Consider the following 22022-nt stretch of genomic DNA (forward strand, 5'->3'; position numbering starts at 1 on the left):
ACATCGGGCCGCCCGTAGCGGCAACAGCGGGGGTTCGGGAGCCCCCCCGACCACGGGAGGACAACAGAAGAGGATGACTGAATTTTGGAGCTTTGGGAAACTTTGATCCCGCTGTGTGGGGATGTCTGTGTTAAAGACTATCGTGTTCTGTGCTCTTTATTATTCGTATGGCTGGCAACCACACATTTCATTGTACCAATTGGTACATGTGACAAATAAATGTATCTTGTATCTTGAATCTTCCAAATATTTAGAGTTCACTGTTTGACTTAAAATTAATACTTTTTCTGGATAACTCTAGTTTGTGGCAGTTTACTTTTTTACAATGTTTTGAAGTAATTTTAATAAAAAATATCACTAACAGTTAACAATCAAAATGATGAATATGCAATACAAAATCTAATATGAACACATGGAATATTTATTTTATAATAGCAGTTATCCATATATTTGCACAAAATTTCAATTCATACAGATGTTTATTTGTCAATATGGTAATGCACCAAGCACAAGACAATCTAAGGTTATAAATAACAAGTGCGAGGTAAATAAGAAAATAGATCCAAATAATAGGCTTTAATTAATTGTGGACTTCATACGCTTGGTCCTAGCACAGGTCATGTGACAAGAATAAAAAATAAGACAATTAGACCGACAACAATAAGTCCAAACCTAGGAGAAGTGATGTGGAAAAACCATCACTTTTTGGCAGCAATTTCTTCTTCAGATTTAAAGAATCAATCTGATTAATCCCCAAATCAGATGGTAAAATGGGTCAAACTACCCTAAACTGGAAATGTGAAGAGCTGTGTGATTTAGAGTAGTGCCCAAAATATTCAACTTTGTCATTACAGATGTACCTTTTTTATTTTTTGACACTTAGATGTAAACCACTCTGAAATCAATTTCATCGGGCATCATTGCAATGAAAACAACAAAACTCTTCTCTGGCTCAAAAACAAAACTATAAAATGCCTTTTCATTAAAGTAACATCTTATCAAATACACAAAATTTGTTAAACTTCTAAAGTAATATACAGATTTCATAAAAAATAATAGAAATGTATTCATTAGTCTTAAGTAAAATTTGATGTATATATATATTGTAATTTAAGTACAAAAGATTTATCTAAAAGTGAATACAAAAGTTACTGAACTTTATGTAATATGTACCATATTTTGTAACACAGAGGATCATAGATGCTACAGCTGAAACAAAGTATAATTGGTAAATAAACTCAAGTAATGTGGATACGTTATAAAATTCCTTTGGAGTTGGAAGTGCAGCATTCATTTAAGTTTCATTTCATTTTATCACCACATTACATTTGAATCCTTTTTCCAATATGTCAAATCGTTTAATTAAAAGCAACTGGATAGGATGCTACAGAAATATGCAGATGAATAAGGTAAATGTCAATATCAGTCGTAAAGGATTCTGCTAAAACTAACAGATCAAGTCTCCAAGTGGTACCCACATTATACATCTTATAATAGCATTTCATCAAAAAGTATTACCAATGCCAATTTGGTAAATGTTTTTTTTAAAACAAGGCATATTTAAACTGAAAGATTGAAATTGGGTATATATGGTATAACATTGTGTCCTGTGCTTTTCTGTGGATCCATTTGCTCTGGAAGCCACAAAATGAAAATGAACTATTGCAAGAAAACATCATGCTAATTATGCTGTTATGCTAATTCCACAAAGGAACACGAAGCATACCAACTTTGGTGTGCATACATTAACTTTTTGAGAATATGAATTACTCAATATTGTCTCAGCACCAGATTCATATCTGTTACCCTCCCCCTCCCTAAAAATACAATATGGTAACTTGGAATTGAGCAGCTTTTGGATGCCTGAATTTCCACATAATCAATTTACTGAAGACATTTAAAGTATTAGAACAGGCAAGTGACTAAACTTAATTATTCCACTTATTGTTACAATCATAAATATGGTTGAACGAGACCGATTGAATTAATGAACCCAGACTGATCCCGATCGTCATGCATTGCAGATATCATTGTTTTCTTTGCTTTTGATTTTTCATGGTTTCATTGTTGTAGTTTAAAATACTTTGTAATAATGATTTTCTATATTTTAGCCAAAGAAACATAATTGCCCTTGTCATTGGTTATAATTGTTATTTATCACCTGGCCTTGATTGGACATGTGTGAAGTCTACAACATACTTGGGTATTTTTCAGCTTTACCCTTTGCTACTTTGACACTATGAACAACGGATAATTTTCTTATGATGTCATGACTTTTCTACCATTCCACATTAAATGTTTATCAATAATGTGAAGAGGGCAGGAGTTGCAACAAATCCATTGTGATCTAGTACCCTAAACTACAGAAGAGTTCACAGTCAAACAGACAGCATTATCTCTTCGGTGTTGAGAGGGGGCATTGAATATGTTTAACTTGTATCCATGTCTAGGAAAACAAATCCCTTATTCAACAGGCTATTTAATAGAAAACCCCACAAGGAACTGTGTTCTATCTAATTTGAGAGGACCATGATCTGATTAAAAGTGCTTGTCAGTGGATCAAGCTTGATTGTACATTCACCACTCGAAGCATTGCCGTCATAACTGACCAATCTGTGTTTTGAACACTTGCAGGAGTGACCAGTTTCTGAAGCTGATATGTGGGAGAGCAGTTACTTAAATTTCTCCACTAAAATATCACGGGAACAACTTGTCTATGGATTAGCAATTCAAAGCCTCAATCAAAGCTTTAAATTATTAGACAGTTTGATTTTTGGTACATAACTATAGGAAGACCACAGTGATATAGGAGAGTAATGTACTTCCCAGTCATTACAAATGTTCAGTGCTTAATAAACCTAAACCAGTGAATTTGTGCTTTTCTTTAACTTAAGAAGTGCAGTTAAGATTAATTTCTGGTGCGTTGTGTTAAATTAGACTCTCGATCAGAGGTTAACATTCCAATTCTTCACAAATTTTTACAGCCATCTTTTGAAAACAAGTTTTATGCTTATAGGAAAACAGGTTGTTTGCCTGTTAGAGTAACAGCAAGATATAGGTACAGTAGGAGGAAGGTAATTAAATTATAGTTTGTAAAACGCTTCAGTAGGCTGAAGCTTAAAAAGGAAAAAAAACTCAAGAGGAATACAATGGCTGTGAGGTGCCTGCAGACAATCTAATCTCCTTTGCATTGGGATAAGACCAGGCAGCTGCTGCTAATCTCTGCCAAATCTCAGTGTTGTGCTTGCTTCTGCATTAAAGGGGGGGGAAAAATTGTGTTCATGCCAGAGATTGGCAGATGGGAACAAATGTTTGCCTGCATTGCACACTTGCAAAATCAAGCCGTTCTTAGACAGCTTTCATGTAGTTTTATTTTTAAAAGACCTTCTAGCAAACTCTTACATGTGGTAGTCTCCACATGCCTCTTGCATTAAGAAAGCATCTCCAACAAGAAATATTCTTCACCAGTTTTCTTTGACCTTTCGGATTTCTGTAGTTGTCTGCCACTGTCCCTCCAAACAATGCAACGTGCATTACACCATTGCAATTAACGATCATATCCTTTACTTTTACAAACACAATTTTTGATCCATGGTGCTAATTTATAAGTAATATGCTAATTTGTAGTAAAGTAATTTCTAGCCCTCCATCTTTAAGAAATGAAGATGTTGTCTTTACTCTCCCACGATGTAAATGATAGGTGTACTGTTTGCAGCTTTCAAGTTTAAACCATTATTTTTGCTTGAAAATGGGCTATCATTAGCAAAATAAATCTTGCAAATTTTCTACTCATAAATTCAAAAATGATTTTGCAGTCTTAAAAGCCCTTTTCATTAATTCTCAGGAGTAAATGTCACAGAATATTTCCTCCTTGCATTCTATTTACATTTGAAGAAACGTCAAGCAACAAATGATTTTAAAGTAGAAGCCTAAATTGTGTCTCAGCAGATATTTAGGAGATATAGCAGTCAAACACCAGGATCAGCATGTACTATTTCTGATCCATGTCATGAATGCTTTCATAATCATTCTCTCCTAGGCCGGTGGACTGCTTTCCAGTAGATTCAGCTTTCTCTTCTGGTGGAACCTCTTTCAGAGCTCTGATGGCTGCATATCCGGGATCAACATCATCTCCTTCCACCACTGCAGATTCATTCAGGTGTGGGACTTCAGGTACTTCTTCATAGTCAGTAACAGATGCATAAAGATGGTTAGGCGTACATGGATATCTTCCAGGGGTTACTTCATCAATGCAGGCGTAACCAGCTTCCTGCTCTGTGTCTGTTTGAAACCATGGCGGTGCTGATTTACTCACAGTGGAGTACATGGCTGCAATCTGGGGCAAAATAATCATCCAAATTAAAATTCCAGATGGACAAAAGGAAGACCCATCAATAGATTTCCCCCAACTAGTTGAAGAATACACTCCACTGACGTTGATTGATTAATGGAATATTTCAAAGTATAATACACAGCATTCCTCCACATCGTTTGTGCCAATATCATATTCATAACCTCATTTTTCTGATAGCTAAACAGTTAAGCATCATCTATTGTGGAAGGAGGGTCTCAACCCGAAAACGCCACTCATTCCTTCTATCCAGAGATGCTGCCTGTCCCGCAGAGTTTCTCCAGCATTTGTGTCTATCTTCAGTGTAAACCAGCACCTGCAGTTCACTCCTACACATCTATTGTGGCTGCCAGCTCTACTACCTTATGGCAATGGGGGGAAATAAATTGGCTTGTGTTTGGAGTATAAATAACGTTGTTTGACAAGATTCAAATGACTTAACTTGGCAGTGTGTAGGAAGAATATTGATACAAGTTATTCAAAACATTTTACCATAAATTTCAAGTTATGAATATTGCTTTTAGTAGGGTATTGATGATGTGGCAGTGTGAGCTTCAACATACAATTAAATCAGATGCTTATAAAGCCCGAGGATGGACAGCACAGTTATTAAAATTGTGAAATAGGTTATGAGAAAGATGAAAAGGTAATAGAGGATCATTTGCATTTCACAGGAAAGTACTGTCTTGTCAAGCAAATTGGTGCTATCAAAAGTATTTCTCTGAGCAAGTTCTAATTCCATAGAATAGATTCCCAGATGAGACGAGGGATAAGTAGTATTGGTAAATACAAATATAAATCAGATACTATGTTATATTTTGGAATAAAGCAAATTATAATTTGGGAAATTATATAGTTAAGTGCAATGTGTGTATTCCTGTCGGTATTCATGTAGAATACACAAAATGTGGCTGCAGTGGTAGGAAGGACATAGTCATCTTAAGTTGTTATATTGAAATGGAAACTTAGAATCACAGTTAGCACCAAAGTATTCATATACAAAGTCATGTCCACATTAACTTTGATCTCACAGCTCATCCAAATGATACCACGTTATTTTAGAGTCATGCGGCATGGAAACACTCCCTTCGGCCAACTTGCCCACATCAACCAACATGCCCCATCTACACGTTCCACCTGTCTGTGCTAGGCCATGTCCTTCTAAACTTATCTTATCCAATTACCTGTCCAAATGTTTTTAAACAGTACCTGCCTCAACTACCTCTTTTGGCAGCTCATTCTATATACCGACCACCCTTTGTGTAAAAAAAGTTGCCCCTCAGGTTCCAATCAAATCTCCTTCCCTCACGTTAAACCTATGTCCTCTGGTTCTTGATTCCCCTACTCATTCCCCCAGTCTCCAAGGAATAGTCCTAGCCTGCTCCACCTCTTCCTATAGCTCAGGCTCTAAAGTCCTGGCAACCCTTTCTGGCTTAAGTCCTCCCTCCACCACCTCCAGTTTAAATTCCATTTGGAATATCTTGGAGGACCAAGAAACCAAGAACATCCTCACAAATCTTCTCTGTGCCCTTAGATACTGTGCCTTTTTCAGCTTAACAACATCTTTCCTATAATAACCAAAACTGAACACAATACTCCAAATGTGGTCTCACCATTGTCTTGTACAACTGTGACATAAAACTCCAATTTCTATACTTAAGGGCCTGTCCCATTTACGTGTCCTTGGTATGCAAATTACACGACCTCGTGGTCGCGTTGAAACGCGACAGTCCCGCGAAGGTCGCGCGCGATTTCATGCGTACGCACAGCCGTCTGGAGCGCGTGACGTAATTTGAAGATGGACACAAAGCTGGAGTAACTCAGCGGGTCCGGCAGCATCTCTGGAGAGAAGCAATGGGTGACGTTTCGTGTAGAGACTCTTCTTCAGTCTGAAAAGGGTCTTGACCCGAAACATCGCCCATTCCTTTTCTCCAGCGATGCTGCCGGTCCCACTGAGTTACTCTTGCATTTTGTGTCTATCTTCAATATTCTTGCCCTGCTCTGGGAGTAGGAGTGGGGGCGGATCCAGACTGCAACGGCCGTGAGCCCCAGGCCGAGTTCGGCGATCGTTTGCCTGCTTCTGCTGCTGTTAGAGGTGAGACGTTGCATCGCGCCAGGGTCTTGGGCCTGTCCCACTTTGGCCGTCAGTTACACGACAGGCCGTTGGCACGCAAAGATTTAGTTCGCTACAAAAATTTCGGAGCCCCACGCAATATCGCGCACAACTACATACCCCTCCGCGTTTCTCAGTGGGACCAGCCCCATGCGGCCATACGATACCCGTGCGCCTCAACGCGACCACGACGTCGCGTAATTTGCATGCCAAGGACACGTAAGTGGGACAGGCCCTTTAATACTCTGTCTGATGAAGGCCAATGTGCCAAAACCCTGTTTGACCACACTATCTTCCTGTGACGCCATTTTCAAGAAACTATATACCTGCAAGCCTAGATCTCTCTGCTCTACACCACTCTCTGAAGCGCTGCCATTCACTGTGAAGGTCCTGCCCTGGTTAGACTTCACAAAATGCAACACCTTACACTTATCCGTTCTAAGCTCCCTTAATCATTAACCTTAGGGGCGTGATGGCACAGCGGTAGAGTTGCTGCCTTACAGCGCTTGCAGCGCGGAAGACCCGGGTTCGATACTGACTACGGGTGCTGTCAGTACGGAGTTTGTACATTCTCCCAGTGACCGCATGGGTTTTCTCCAAGATCTTTGATTTCCTCCCACATTCCAAAGACATACAGGTAATTGGCTTGGTGTATGTGTAAATTGTCCCTAGTGTGTGTAGGATAGTGTTAATGTGTGGGGATCGCTGGTTGGCGCAGACTCGGTGGGCCGAATGGCCTGTTTCCGCCCTGCATCTCTAAACCAAACCAATCCATTCCTCAGCTCAACTGCCCAACCGATCAAGTTCCTGCTGCAATTTTTGACAACCATCTTTGCTGTCCACTGCAGGGTCATCTGCAAATATACTAATTATGCCTTGTACGTTCTTTTACAAATCATTGATAAAGATAACCAACAGGAATGGGCCTAGAATTCTGAGGCACCCCACTAATCACAGCCTCCAATCCAAAAAACAACCATCCAACATCAGCCTCCACTTTGCTGAAACCAATTTTCTATCCAGTCGGCTAGCTCGCCTTTGATCCCACACAATCTAACCTTCCAGAGCAGCTTACCCTGTGGAACCCTGTCAAATGCCTTGAGAAAATCCACGCTAAATGTTTACAGCTCTGCCTTCATCAACCTTTTTAGGTACATCTTCAAAAAACAGATTTGTGAGACACAATCTCCCATACAAAACCGTACTAACTATCCCTAACCAGCTCTTGCATATATAAATGCATACTTAAGAATACTCTCTCGTAACTTTCCGACCACAGATGTCAGACCCACTGGCCTACAGTTGACAGGGTTTTCTTTGCAGCCCTTCTTAAATAGAGGCACATTTGCAATCCCCCTCGTCTATGTTTAATGATGACTTTGTCTAAGTTTAAGATGTAGATTACACAAAATCAATGAAACATCACCCACTTCAGCTTGTGTCAGTGATGAATCCTCATCTTGAATCTTGCAGTTTTGTGCCTGAGAAACACAAGATACCGATTATTATATAAATAAAGATGATAATGAAATGTTATATTCTGTTCAATTTACAATAAATGGATGGCAGAAACTGACAAGTGTTGAAGTTTGGTTTTGGCATCTTGGTGACCTTTGCCAATGCATTAGTGAACAATATAATAGATAGAACATACACAAGAAAATTCAACCTCTTCAGGAAGCGAATACACAATATATTGTTAACCTGGTACTTGAGAATTAAACAAGCACAGACTATAATGATCAATTTGGGTTTGATTTGCCCAATAAATACAAAGGATACAATTGCACAATTAACAGTTTAACTTGTCTTTGTATAAAGGGATATCTCAATCACTTTCAATCACACCCTCATGGCTGGAAGGTAAACAATAAGTGAGGATCTCATTAGTTTAAAAAGTGAACAGCCACAGGAGAATTTAAAAGTGTCAAATTGAAAACTTATTTCTTTCAGTCTCATGGCTTCTCATAATACAATATTTTCTTTGAGTTATTTCGCCTGTACTTTAGGTCACCCTCACTGATTCAACAACTTGTTAAGGAACCCATTCGGAAGAAGGTTCTCGACCCGAAACATCACCCATCCCTTCTCTCCAGAGATGCTGCCTGTCCCGCTGAGTTATTCCAGCATTTTGTGTTCACCTTTTCTCTGGAGATGCTGCCTGTCCCACTGAGAATTGGGAAATTTCCCATTGTGAAAAAAAGCAGTGTTTTTTTTATTGTTAGATATTGAAGTTGCTAGTCTTCAGAGGAACCTATTCTCATTTACAAGAGTAAATGCATCTCACTGCAATTATACAGGACCTTGTGAAACCCCACATGGAATGGTGTGTATTCACCTGATTACCCCTAAATAATGAATACACATACACATCAAACTTTTTGTTGTTTATTATGATGTTTACCAAGCACTATGTTTATATATCTTTTGTGATGCCACAAGTAAGAATTTTGTTGTTCAGTTTCCTTCAGCAGGAAGCTAGAGGATTGGGAAACATTTAAAGAGCAACAGAAGATAATTAAAAAGGCAAGACAGGGAGAAAAGATGAGATACGAAGCCAAGAGAGCTAGCCAAGAAAAAAATATTGAAGACAAATGTGGGTCCCTTGAAGACAGAAACAGGTGAATTTATTATGGGGAACAAGGAAATGGCAGACAAGTTGAACGGGTACTTTGGATCAGTCTTCACTAAGGAAAACACAAACAATCTCCCAGATGTACTAGTGGCCAGAGGACCTAGGGTGACGGAGGAACAGAAGAAAATTCACATTAGTCAGGAAATGGTGTTGGGTAGACTGATTGGACTGAAGGCTGATAAATCCCCAGGGCCTGATGGTCTGCATCCCAGGGTACTTAAGGTACTTATTTTATTTTATTATTATTTTTTTTAATTTTTATTAACACAGTTAAGAATGTTTCATGGACACTGGCTGGTTTCTTACATAACAGCACTGTATTTAGTGGTGGCATCATAGTTTATGTTTCTATACCAAGTGTATAACGTTACTAAATATGCGGTTTCCCTTTCTGCTTGTATGTTACAGTTTCACAGTTGAATACAGTAAAGAATCAACAAAATCTCGTGTCTACGGGCCTTTATTGGATTAATTGTTTAACTTGCTAGATAGCTGGATAGATCTCTCTTCCTTTTTTTATTTTTTATATACACACTTCACGTTTTTCTACTTTCTACCATCTATTTTTCCACTTTTTCCCTTTTATTGCTTGTCTTGTCCTGCTTACTTTTCACATAAAACTACAGGTTGTACAAAGAATCAACGAAATTACATAGTGTCTACGGGCCTTTGTGCTGGATTAACTTCTAATTGTTTAAAAAAAAAAAAAAAAAAAAAAAAAAGATAGCTGGATAGAGACATTCAGCAAGTCCAGTATAGAAAGTAAGCATGCGTGTATCGTAGGCAGCTAAGAAAGCTAATGGCATGTTGGCCTTCATAACAAGAGGAGTAGAGTATAGGAGCAAAGAGGTCTTTCTGCAGTTGCACAGGGCCCTAGTGAGACTACACCTGGAGTATTGTGTGCAGTTTTGTTCCCCAAATTTGAGGAAGGACATTCTTGCTATTGAGGGAGTGCAGCATAGGTTCACGAGGTTAATTCACGGGATGGCGGGACTGTCATATGTTGAAAGAATGGAGCGAGTTGGCTCGTATACACTGGAATTTAGAAGGATGAGAGAGGATCTTATTGAAACATATAAGATTAAGGGATTGGAAACACTAGAGGCAGGAATCATGTTCCCGGTGTTGGGGAAGTCCAGAACCAGGGGCCACAGTTTAAGAATAAGGGATAGGCCATTTAGAATGGAGATGAGGAAAAACGTTTTCACCCCCAGAGACTTGTGAATCTGTAAAATTCTGTGCCTCAGGCAGTGGAGGCCAATTCTCTGGATGTGTTCAAGAGAGCGATAGAGCTCTTAAAGATAGCGGAGTCAAGGGATATGGGTTGAAGGCAGGAACGGGTACTGATTGTTTAATGATCAGCCATGATCACAGTGAATGACGGTGCTGGCTCGATGGGCCGAATGGCCTACTCCTGCACCGATTGTCTATTGTTTCAGGACATACGAGAATAAAACACTCTTGACTTTATTTCAAAAAAAATATGTGGTCTGTTTAGAATCAGGATTTCAGAGCTCCTGATTTGTCCCTCGAGTCATGGTATCTATTTCCCTCATGCACCACTCAGATCAGTCTTCTGCCTGTGCATTCCAAGGAAAAGCCCTGGCCTCCTCAACTTCTCTGTAGCTCAGGCCCTTGAGTTCTGGCAACATCTTCATGAATTCAAACACAATACTCCAATTGCAGCATCACCAATTCTACAGCAGTAACATTAAATCCAAACTTCTATACTAAATGATGAAGGTCAATGTTCCAGAAGCTTTCTTCACCACTATCCACCTATGGCACGACTTTCAGGGACTATGTACCTTTACTCCTAGATTCCTCTGTACAATACTCCTTAAGGTCACGCTGTTCACAGTGAAGGCCCCCCTTAAGGTCCCGCTGTTCACAGTGAAGGCCCTGCCCTGGTGGCTCGTACAAGTAAAAAGTAACAATCTTTTTCATCACAAGTATTTTTTGCAGGCATGAAAAAACGTCACGAGTTTACCGGATGTCCCAAGTACCTACCGTTAGCATTACGAGCCGCTACGAGACATCCACGAACTCCTACGAACCCGTTACAGACATTCTCTGAGTTCAGATCAGGGGAAAGCTCGGGAGAACTCTTGAATTACCTCGGACAGTGGGACAGGGGCTTATGACTTCCTACAATGCAAATTGTAACACCTCACACTTGTTCGGCCAGGAATGATTCTCTATCAGAAATGTACACTTAGGAATATCAACGTTGTTAGCATATAACTTGTCAAAAATAATGGCAGTTTTAACATGCATTTTCATGCCAGGCTAAAGTTACATGGTGATTAATACAAAATCACGTGCTGCCCATGCTGTCTCACTTTAATATGGACACAAAATATTGTAATAACTCAGCGGAACAGGCAGCATGTCTGGCTAGAAAGAATGGGTGCGTTTCAGGTCGAGACCCCGACCCTTCTTCAGTGGTTTAGGGTCACATCAATGCCTGGATCCTGAATCTTCTTTGGAATGACAAATTTAATGACAGTATATAGTATTTGGCTCATTTACGAAATTATTAAGGTTATACGATTCGTCTGGAGTTTATTTTATTTGGCAACAAATATCCTTGAGAAAAGGCAATTAATAATAAATTTTAGGTTGAATCGGTGAACCTCCAACTTAAAGAGCACAGCACAAACGGGTATTAACGCCATTGCAGAATTTGCTAACTCACTCACGATGGTGTACGAACAACAAATTAATCATGGAGAAAGCTGATATTATCCTCTCGATGCATTCTGGAGACAAACAACACCACACATTTTGTATCTTGGCCTGAAGATAGTATGGCTTGACCCACTTGCGTGCGATTGCGTACGTCTGGCGAATGACGTCATTTACATCATGCTTACAAATCAGCTGGGCAGGAGGTGGGCCGACTGAATTTGGGCATCGCACGGCATTGGGTGGTGACGTCATCATGCAACGCCACGCCGGGTGGTGATGTCATCACACAACGCTACGCGCTAGGCATACGCCGTCAAGACGCTGCGTATGCCATCAAGACGCTGCGTACAACTTTAAGACGCTGCGTACGACGCGAAGACGCTGCGTATAACTATAATGTGCCTGCGTGCGTACGCGGGCCGACAGGTCATTGGCACGCAAAGATTTCGCTCACTGCAAGAATTTCGGAGCCCCGCGCGATGGCGGGACCGACCCCACACAACTCGAGACCCCTCCGCGCTTCTAAGTGGGACCGGCCCCGTGCGGCTATACGGTGCCCGTACGCCTCAAGCGACCATGAGGTTGCGTAAGTGGGACAGGCCCTTTAATGTATAGTACAACAGAACCAAATTATATGGACTAATGCTTCTGAGGCTAGGACCGATTGAAACCGATGGCATCAATCAAGAGCTGTTGTAATGTTCGTCTCTGGACGGAGCTGAAATACTTCTACAAAGACATTGAAAGATAGCTCATTCGATCAGGTTAAACCATTTTATGTATCAACATAACAAGTCAGTCAATGTTTTCAATGACAACCCTTCCAGCAATGAAAACTAGGGTGTCCTATTCAGATTAGGATAAAGATGACGTATAAACACCTCAAAATGTACATGGGGTGAAAACAAATGGGTATAACTAGGAAGGATGTGAAGCATTCTCAACTATGCTCTCAACAAACCGGTATTTGTTCCAGGAATGGTATGAACATTTATCAGTCATTGAAAAGCAACCATTGTTTCCCTCTCCACCACCATCAAAAGCCATGTCAACTCTTGTGTTGACTTGTTTCACTTCCCAAATTTCTGCTCCATTTCCATCCCCCGAACCCCTTCTTCCTACTCAGACCAAGGAGGAGTAGGCTGGGGGTGGGAGGACCCCCTGACCCTCGGCTGCACATTCAAATTTCCACTACTCCGTCATGTTGATGGCCACAGCGAGCCAGCACAGGGAACAGCACCTCATATTCTGGGGACTACACCCCCGGGGCATGAACATCGAATTTATTCTGTTAGCATTTCAGCTCCCCTAAGGAGCCTTCTGTTACTATCTTTGGTTCACACCCCCGATCAGTCTGAAGAAGGGTTTCGAAACGCCCACTCTCATAGAGGCACTTTCCCAGCCATCTTGTGTTGACTTGTTTCACTTCCCAAATTTCTGCTCCATTTCCATCCCCATCCTTACCAGACCAAGGATTAGGGGTCCCCTTGTCCTCGGTCTTGTTTCATGTTGATGCCACAAACCTCCTCATCCTCCCAGGGCTGGATGGTAATTCACTTCATACTTCCCGCATTCAGTGCTGGTTGCATTGTGTCCCATTCATTGGAGAAAACAAATGCAGAATAGGTGACCATTTGTGGAATGCATAGACACCTTTTCTCTATATACACTTCACAAGGGGGCACCTGCAGATGTCAATCTCTTTAATCTTTGACCCACTCTTCACTGTGGCCAAAGCAAGCTTGAAGAATAGCATTTTATCTATCAACTGCCTATGACTTCCCTCAGGACCTAACGCCAAATTAAACAATTTCCAGATAAACTGCCTCTGAATCAAAACACATGTTAGCAGCCTGAAACATTAGAACACAAAGTGCTGGAGTAAAGGGCCTGTCCCACTTGGCCGTCATTTGCGCCTCATTTACGCTTCATATGTAAAATAGGTCAGCGCATTGTGACGCACGGCACGGGTAGTAGCGCGGGACAGGCGCATGGAGAGGCGTGGAGGAGTGTGGAGTTGCGTGCGGTATCGCGTGGCGCTCCAGGATTTCGTCCTGTATGAAATCCTCATGCGCCACCTGCATGACGTATCGCGTACGCACGCTGATGCATTGGCTGATGCATTGGCGTCGCACGCTACATCCCGACGTCTCACGTGTATTGCGTGGTGACGCATGGTTACGTCACCGTGTGTAACCATGCGTCGCCGCGTGCCGCAGGGTATTCTAATGACGTCACGTGCACCAGATGGCATGATGTCGCATGATTTGCGAGCGACGTCACGTGTAACGATGCGTCGACCTATTTTACATATGACACGTAAATGAGGCGCAAATGACAGCCAAGTGGGACAGACCCTTAACTTAGCAGGTTGGCAGCATCTCTGGAGGACTTGGATAGGCAACGTTTCAGGTTTGGTCCCAGCTTCAGGCCTTGATTTACTCCAGCATTTTGTATTCTATGCACGATTTCAGCATCTGCAATTACTTGCATCTCCAACTGGAAACATTAACTGTTTTGCTCTCTACAGATGGTACCTGGCTTCCTGACAATTTCCAACATTATTTGATGTCAAATGTCAAGCATCTGAAATGTTTTGAATCTTCTCAGCTCTAGCATCTCTTTCCTTTACTCTGCATTTGTTCTTTACCTTACACTTAAATATTTTGCAGCCAGACCATCTGTGATTAATACGCTTACACCCATTGACTGTCAATTGGCACCATCAATGTGTCATCCATTCTCTCCTGTTCTCCATATACCTCCTTCAAAGGCACTTCCTTAGTTCTCCCCATCACTCTCCCGCAGCTTAACAACAAAGTCTTTGTTTTCTTAGACCTGATGCAGGGACAATGGCCTGAAACAATGGCAGGGATTCTCTCTCCACAGGTTCTGCTTGACATGCTGAGTATTTTCAGTGTTTTGTTTTTATTTATGAAAGCTTACCCGATGAAAGACATGCAACACTAAACGGAACTAAACTGCATCTCTAAATATTTTAATTTAGGATGTCAGTTTTAAGAGCCACATGTTCAAAACAATTGATCATACAATAAGTTGTCATTATTACTTAATATTGAACATGATCACACCACAAAAAAATTGGCAGGCAAACAAGGAGATCTCTTTTTAAAAGCATTTCTGCAAACCCAGAGGAAATTTGAGCTCCGCAAAGGAAACCTTTAAATAATCTTAGCCAACACCCCTCTTAACTTGGCTTCACATTTAGTAGGTTTATACATGATAACTTCACAGCTCAAGTTCTTTATTTACAATGTTTCACTTGTAAGATTCAACACAATACTATTACTATCATGGAGGAAACAAAGTTGCAAGATGTATACATGAAAGCAAGGCGCATGTAACTATAGTAAATGCTAATAAAGGAAATTTATAGGGATTCCCTGTCCCACTTAGGCAATTTTTTCGGCGACTACAGGCGACTAGGCTGTCGTCACATGGCCGCGGGGTGACACCTGTATGGTCGTGAGTTGTCTCCTCAAGTCGCCTAAAGAGTCATAACGTTTTTCTGGTCGCCGCTGAACTTTGAAATGTTCAAAACTTTTCGGCGACTGTGGGGTTGACGTAGCTTGTCTTCTCCTGTCGTAGGTGCTGTCGCCGGTTGTCACCAGGATGGCGCCGGTTGTCACGTAGGTGCTGTCGCCGGTTGTCACGTAGGTGCTGTCGCAGGTTGTCACGTAGGTGCTGTCGCCGGTGAATTTCATTGATGACTACCTACATCAACCAGCGACAGGTACCGGCAACTGAATTGTCTTCAATTGTCGCCGACAGGGTCATTGCTTGTCGTAGCTTGTCGCGGGTGGACCTAGGTTGACTTTGGTTGTCGCCTGTGTGGTTGTAGGTTGTCGTAGGTGTGCTCATAGGTGGACGTCCTAATCGGTCGCCGGTTGTTGGTAGCTTGACATTGACTAGGTGGTAGGTGGTCGTAACTTGTCATAGACATTGTCGTAGGGGTGGTCCAGTTGCCGCTTTTTCGGAGACCTGCTACAACTTTGACACTTGCCGGCAGTCGCCGAAAAGAAATCGCCTAAGTGGGACTGGACCCTTAATCACTCTAACAGCCCTTTTTCACGGGGCAACGACGCAAGATGTAGCCAGAGTGGAGTGGTCGTGGTCTAGCACGATATCACACGATATAACGGGGGTAGAGTAAAGAGTTCCCACTGTACTCGGCAATTCTGTCATTTGTGCGAGTGACTTGTCCGTCTCCCGATCTTTCCCGTTAATCGTGAATGAACATCGTGGACTGTAGTGTAGTTAATCACGTGGCACAAATGATGTTACTTTGTTGTCACACACTATATTGTTTTTTTTCACCCGAGCTCTTTAATGAGCTGAAGAATAATCTGTGTTTCTTTAGACAAACGTTGTTTGGTGTGATCCACGTTCTCTCACTATGTGCAAGAAGTCGTCTTTTTATTTTGTCAAATATGAATAAAGACTGTGTCTCACATTGACCGTGATGATTGTGTTATTTCTATCATCTACTGAGAGGTGAATCTTTCAGTCTCCCGAATCTTTCCCCTCGACCGTGAATGAACACCCGTTCCTTCTCTGATGCTGCCTGTAGTCCCGCACGTTGCTCCAAGCAACTGGTTACTCTGTTGTCACACACACTATATTGTTTTTTTTCTCTCTCCGAGCTCTTTAATGAGCTGAAGAATAATCTGTCTTTTTTTTAGACAAATCTATTTGGTGTGATGCACCTCTCTCTCTCTGTGCAAGAAGTCGTCTTTTTATTTTGTCAAATATGAATAAAGACTGTGTCTCACATTGACCGTGATGATTGTGTTATTTTATGATCTACTGAGAGGTGAATCTTTCAGTCTGAAGAAGGCTCTCGACCCGAAACGCTACCCGTTCCTTCTCTCCAGAGATGCTGCCTGTCCCGCTGAGTTGCTCCAAGCAACTGGTGTCTATCTTCAAAGGACTGACCAGGACTGCCTCTCTCTCTCTCTCTCTCTCTCTCTCTCTCTCTCTCTCTCCCTCCCTCCCTCTCACACAGGCATGACTGGAGGAACTCCACTGGCCAGGCAGCATTTACGGAGGGAAATGGACAGGCGACCCATTCTTCAGGCTGCCTTATGTCTCTCTCCCCCCCCTCCCCCCAACTCCCACCCACACACACGAATGCTGGAGAAACTCAGCGGGTGCAGCGGGGCCGAAACGTTGTCTATTTCCTTTAGGGGGGGGGGGGGGGTAGAGAGATAAGGCAGCCTGAGGAAAGGCTCGCCTGTCAATTTCCCTCCGTAGATGCTGCCAGGCCCGCGGAGTTCCTCCTACCGTTCGCAGGAGTTCCCACGGTAACCGCAAGAGTTACTACGGATATCGCACTGGCCACTACGTTCATAAAATGTTGCAATGCTCAACCACAAGTGTACAAGTCACTCTTGGACAAATTCAAACATGTTTGAATTTTCTCCCGAGTACCTAAGTTACACGATTACCTGCCGTTAGCGCCACGGTGGTCCACGAATGCCGTACTGTTACCGCACGAGGTTCCCACGATGTTAAACTCTGGTTACCTCTTGCGTCAAGTCACCCCGTGAAAAGGGGGTTTAATGGTGGACAGCTACTCGCCCAGGTTTGCCAACCAGTTATCAATGGCCAAGATTACAGGACCAAGTTCTTGCTACAGATAAAAGCAGTGGCGGACTGGGTCTAAAAATATTGGTTGCCAGGAGACAAAGGGGGCCCACCCACAACTACAATGCTATCATTTAACAGGGGCCCACTTGCCATCACTTGCTATCACTTCATCAGGGGCCCACTTGCCATCAGGCAAGCTGACACCCTGGCCAGTCCTGCCACTGGACACAAGTAAATCCTATCAATCCATTTTTCTCCAGTTGGGAGAGGCAAGTGGATTGCAGGCTTGGATGGACAGATGAGGGGATTGGACAAAGTAGCTGGTAAACACATTTAGAAAACCAACAGCCAACTCTACAATGTTATTTGGGATCCAGCCAAAAGGCACATTATAGCAAGATACACATCTCAGGAGAAATAGAATGGACCCATTAGAGGCTGAGAAGAAGCTTTCCATTATTGTTTGAAAACACTTCAAGTCCATTACTGGAGTTGAGTAGTTATTTCTGTGATAAAATTGATGGAATGACTCGGTCTCGTGATTTTGAACACAGGGCTGAATTTTGTTTTTTACTTTGGTTTATAGTATTTAAAAAAAAACCCAAATTGGCATGCTCATGAAACCGAATGCTATTCTCCACAGAAAATACATTCAAAAGCCCTGCAAAGAAAGAGGCATGATAAATGAAAGGTAACATTTTCACTGAAATTAGTGTGTGCGAGTGAGTGCATTGAAACACCTGTACAAGTTTGGAAAGATAATGTCCGTGTAGTTATGGAGTTAGATTCTTTGGATCTCACAGTGTAACTCTGTTTCAGTGTGCAGTGGCATTGGATCTCACTTCAGTGGTCACCTTATAAACAGACTTCCCATTTGTGCAGTTCATTGAGAATTTATCAGGCAGGGGTGGAGGTGTGAGCATGCACATGAAACTTTTGAAGGTGCCATGAGTGGTTGATAAAGCAATTTAAATCAGGAAAGACACACTACTTTAACTGTTGCTCAGTTCAGAAACTATATGAAAAATACTAAGGGTCCCAATAATTTGTGGATTCATTGACAGGTCATCGATTGGTGGCCATTCAATGGAGAAGCTGATAGAAACATTATGCTTTTCTCTTTCTAGACAAGGTGGTTGAGAGAGACATTAACGGAACTGTTCAAAATCACAAAGATTCAAGGTAGACACATAATGCTGGAGTAAGCATCTCTGGATAGAAGGAATGGATGACGTTTCAGGTCGAGACCCTTCTTCAGACTGAGAGTCAGGGGAGAGGGAGACATAAAGATATGGAAGGGTAAGGTATTGAAAACGAGAGAGCTTTGTCCTACATAAGACTCGGGGCAGTGTGGGAGAGCAGAAACTGCCCTCAAAAGGCGAAAGGGATCAACACTTGATTGAGGGCCAGAGTGATGTAGAAAAAGTTGTGAGCAGTCATGTTCTAGAATTCAGTGAATGTGTGATGAAACCAGATTCAATTGCCAACTTTAAAAGAGAATTGGATAGGTATCAGGGAGAAAATCCAATGGAAGAGTGGATAGATGGCTGGAGGAAAAGGAAAACTAGATAAATACAAAATATTGTTTGTATTGTTTTCTTCTGCGTAACTTCACAGATAACAAATTAAACTATTGTTTCGAGCTTAAATTAATTAAGGCAATAATATTGGCCTGTGAGAACAGGATCAAATGAAAAATATTTAGAGGCTATTTTTCCATTTTATTCTTGCTATCAAATATTAATTAGCACAATTTTAAAGAAAACTCCTTTTGACATTAATCATTTTTTCCTGTTGATTGCAGTGATTCTTGTTATCTTTTTTTTAAAGCTAAAATCATTCCACACTGATCAAATTTAATTCAAATTTTATTTGAGAAATTACTCACTTTGCAACCAAAGATAAATAGGTGGTTAGAATTATAAATCGTTGCAGTCTCCTTCGAAACAGATTTGAGTCTAACATGACCTTTGAATTCCCTGGAAGTGATAACGCAATTGTAGACTTGATGGGCCGGATGGCCTAATTCTGCTCCTCTCACATGAATTTATTACCAATTTGTATACATCCAGTTTGAGTACATACTGCAGTTCCAAATCATACTAAGGACAAGTGATAAGATGGTCAAAAAGGCTTTTGGCACATTGGCCTTCATCAGTCAGAGTATTGAGTATAGAAGTTGGGATGTCATGTTGCAGTTATACAAGACGTTAGTGAGACCACATTTAGAGTATTGTGTGCAGTTCTGGGCACCATGTTATAGGAAATATATTATCAAGCTTGAAAGAGTTCAGAGAAGATTTACGAGGATGTTGCCAGGACTAGAGGGTCTGAGCTATAGGGAGAGGTTGAGTAAGCTGGGACTTTATTCCTTGGAGTGCAGGTGAATGAGGGGTGATCTTATAGAGGTGTATAAAATCATGAGAGGAATAGATCGGGTAGATGCACTGAATGCACTGAATCTCTTGCCCAGTGTAGGGGGATCGAGGACCAGAGGACATGGGTTCAAGGTGAAGGGGAAAGGATTTAATAGGAATCTGAGGGGTAACCTTTTCACACAAAGGGTGGTGGGTGTATGGAACAAGCTGCCAGAAGAGGTAGTTGAGGCTGGGACTATCCCAACATTTGAGAAACAGTTAGACAGGTACACAGATAAGACAAGTTTGGAGTGATATCGATCAAGCACAGGCAGGTGAAACTAGTGTAGTTGGCCTGTGTGGGCAAGTTGGGCTGAAAGGCCTGTTTCCACACTGTATCAATCTTTGACTCTTTGACTCTCGATGACAGTTTATTAGACCCATGTGCCAAAATATTGGGAGTTTCTGAAATAAAATGTTTCATTGAATTACAAACAATAAACAAGGTGGCTCACCTCTGTGTTTTCATCCAGCTGCTTTATCGGAAGTGGTGGAGGATCATCTTCAATAATCAATCTCTGCTCTGTGGAAATACTGCGATTCATTTTCACATTGCTTACTGTTGCATATGCTGCAGCCCCATCAGCAAGCTCGTGATTGTGATCGAGTGCCGGGATATCCAAATCCGTGTTGTCTGCCTGACCATATATTTCATTGGCCACACTGCCGGATTCCTCTTTCAGCTCTTTCACAGTTTCATAGAGAGAGTCTTCGATGATTATGTCCTGAGATGAGCTGTCCTTTAGCACTTCATAGGTGTTACACACTCCATGCAAGATCTTGACTTCATTCACCTCCGCAGGTTCTGTGCTCAGCAATGAATCATTGCCGGGTATTTGAGGCAGTTCTCTACTCTGTGGACATTTTGATGATTTACTCTGTGTATCTTGTTGGTCTGGTTCAACTGGAAGCAATGCATCTTCAGAGGAATTAATAATTGTGCTCCGATCTGAAAGAACTATGAAAGTGAAATCATAGAGCAACATGTCTCATTGCAAAACCATTGTTACACTTTTCTTCTCCAAATGCAAAATAATCTGATAGTCAACAAACCTGCCAGATTGATGGGAATGAACAATAAATAATCCTTACATGAAAAAAAAACTTTAATATTGAAGAATGACAAGGATAAAAGAATCAATGATTAAAACAGGATGAGATGTTGATGATTTCCACACATGGAGCAGTTATCCACTTAGAAACTGTTGAGAATCTCCTCACTACAAACCACTTCAGTAAAAATATTCCAATATGCCCCTGTGTATTTATCATTTCTTCTTCTAACTGATGTTACTTTAGATTGTACATGCTAATTGTAACCTTACCATCTCCATTTGTAAGGCTCTCGGTGTGGCCATTTGCTGGTAGCTCATTTCTGGAGCTCAATGGGAAACTGTTGGTCTCCTTATCTGAAAGCTGAAAAATATTTTCCCAATCATTGTTGGTGATAAATGCATTAGTACTCTTTTAAAATGAGACTGCTTTAAGGCAGGTACGGGATACTGAGTTGGATGATCAGCCATGATCATATTGAATGGCGGTGCAGGCTCGAAGGGCCAAATGGCCTACTCCTGCACCTAATTTCTATGTTTCTATGTTTCTATGCTTCACATGAACAAAATTAAACAAATTCCACTTTCCCTTAAAAGATTTAATATTCAAGTGTTTTCAGGCTGCCCTAAGGAAAAAGCAACTTGCACTTCATAAATATACCTGGCTAACTTCCAGATAAGGGATGCATTCTTGAACAATTTTGGGTCATATAAATAAAATTATACTGCTTTGTGGTACAGTCAACAAATCAAATTTTACAAGTTTGCATTGCACCAAAAGGACATAACCCTGGAAATTCATCATAGGCCGGAAGGTCAGGTGAATCTGGCAATGTGCACAGATCAGCGACTAGCTTGGAGACAAGCCTTTCATTAAAAGCAGTGTTACACCAGTGCTCCAAGGCGATGGATACCACTAAATGATCACAAGGGGAGTTTGTAAAAGTGTTCAGGGTTCAGATTGTTAGACGCGGATGTGGATTTTAGGAGTGGTGAGGGGAATGTCATGCCAGAGGATCAGGTTCAGGAAGAATCGTAGAGAGTGGCAACCAGATATCTTGTATAGCAAATAATGGGGGCCAATCCTATAAAAAAAAATAATGGGTATTAGTTCGAATTATATTCTCAGTGGACTGGTTCAGGTTGCCTTCCT

General features: G+C 41.5%; 1 protein-coding gene across 3 annotated transcripts in view; it reads right to left on the minus strand.

Annotated features, from left to right (window-relative positions):
• Positions 1–336: 336 nt before the first annotated feature.
• Positions 337–22022, minus strand: part of pag1 (phosphoprotein membrane anchor with glycosphingolipid microdomains 1) — a 117874-nt gene continuing 96188 nt past the window's right edge. For all 3 annotated transcript variants that reach the window (XM_055634561.1, XM_055634560.1, XM_055634562.1), the window contains 4 exons: positions 21143–21233; positions 20273–20775; positions 7895–7945; positions 337–4336 (listed from right to left, as the gene is read on the minus strand). In XM_055634561.1, the coding sequence (XP_055490536.1) occupies positions 3992–4336; positions 7895–7945; positions 20273–20775; positions 21143–21233 (990 nt within the window). In that variant the 3' untranslated portion in view covers positions 337–3991. The remainder of the gene's footprint in view (positions 4337–7894; positions 7946–20272; positions 20776–21142; positions 21234–22022) is intronic.

Source organism: Leucoraja erinacea, chromosome 4 (genome assembly GCF_028641065.1).
Source record: "Leucoraja erinacea ecotype New England chromosome 4, Leri_hhj_1, whole genome shotgun sequence".
Taxonomy (NCBI): Eukaryota; Metazoa; Chordata; class Chondrichthyes; order Rajiformes; family Rajidae; genus Leucoraja; species Leucoraja erinaceus.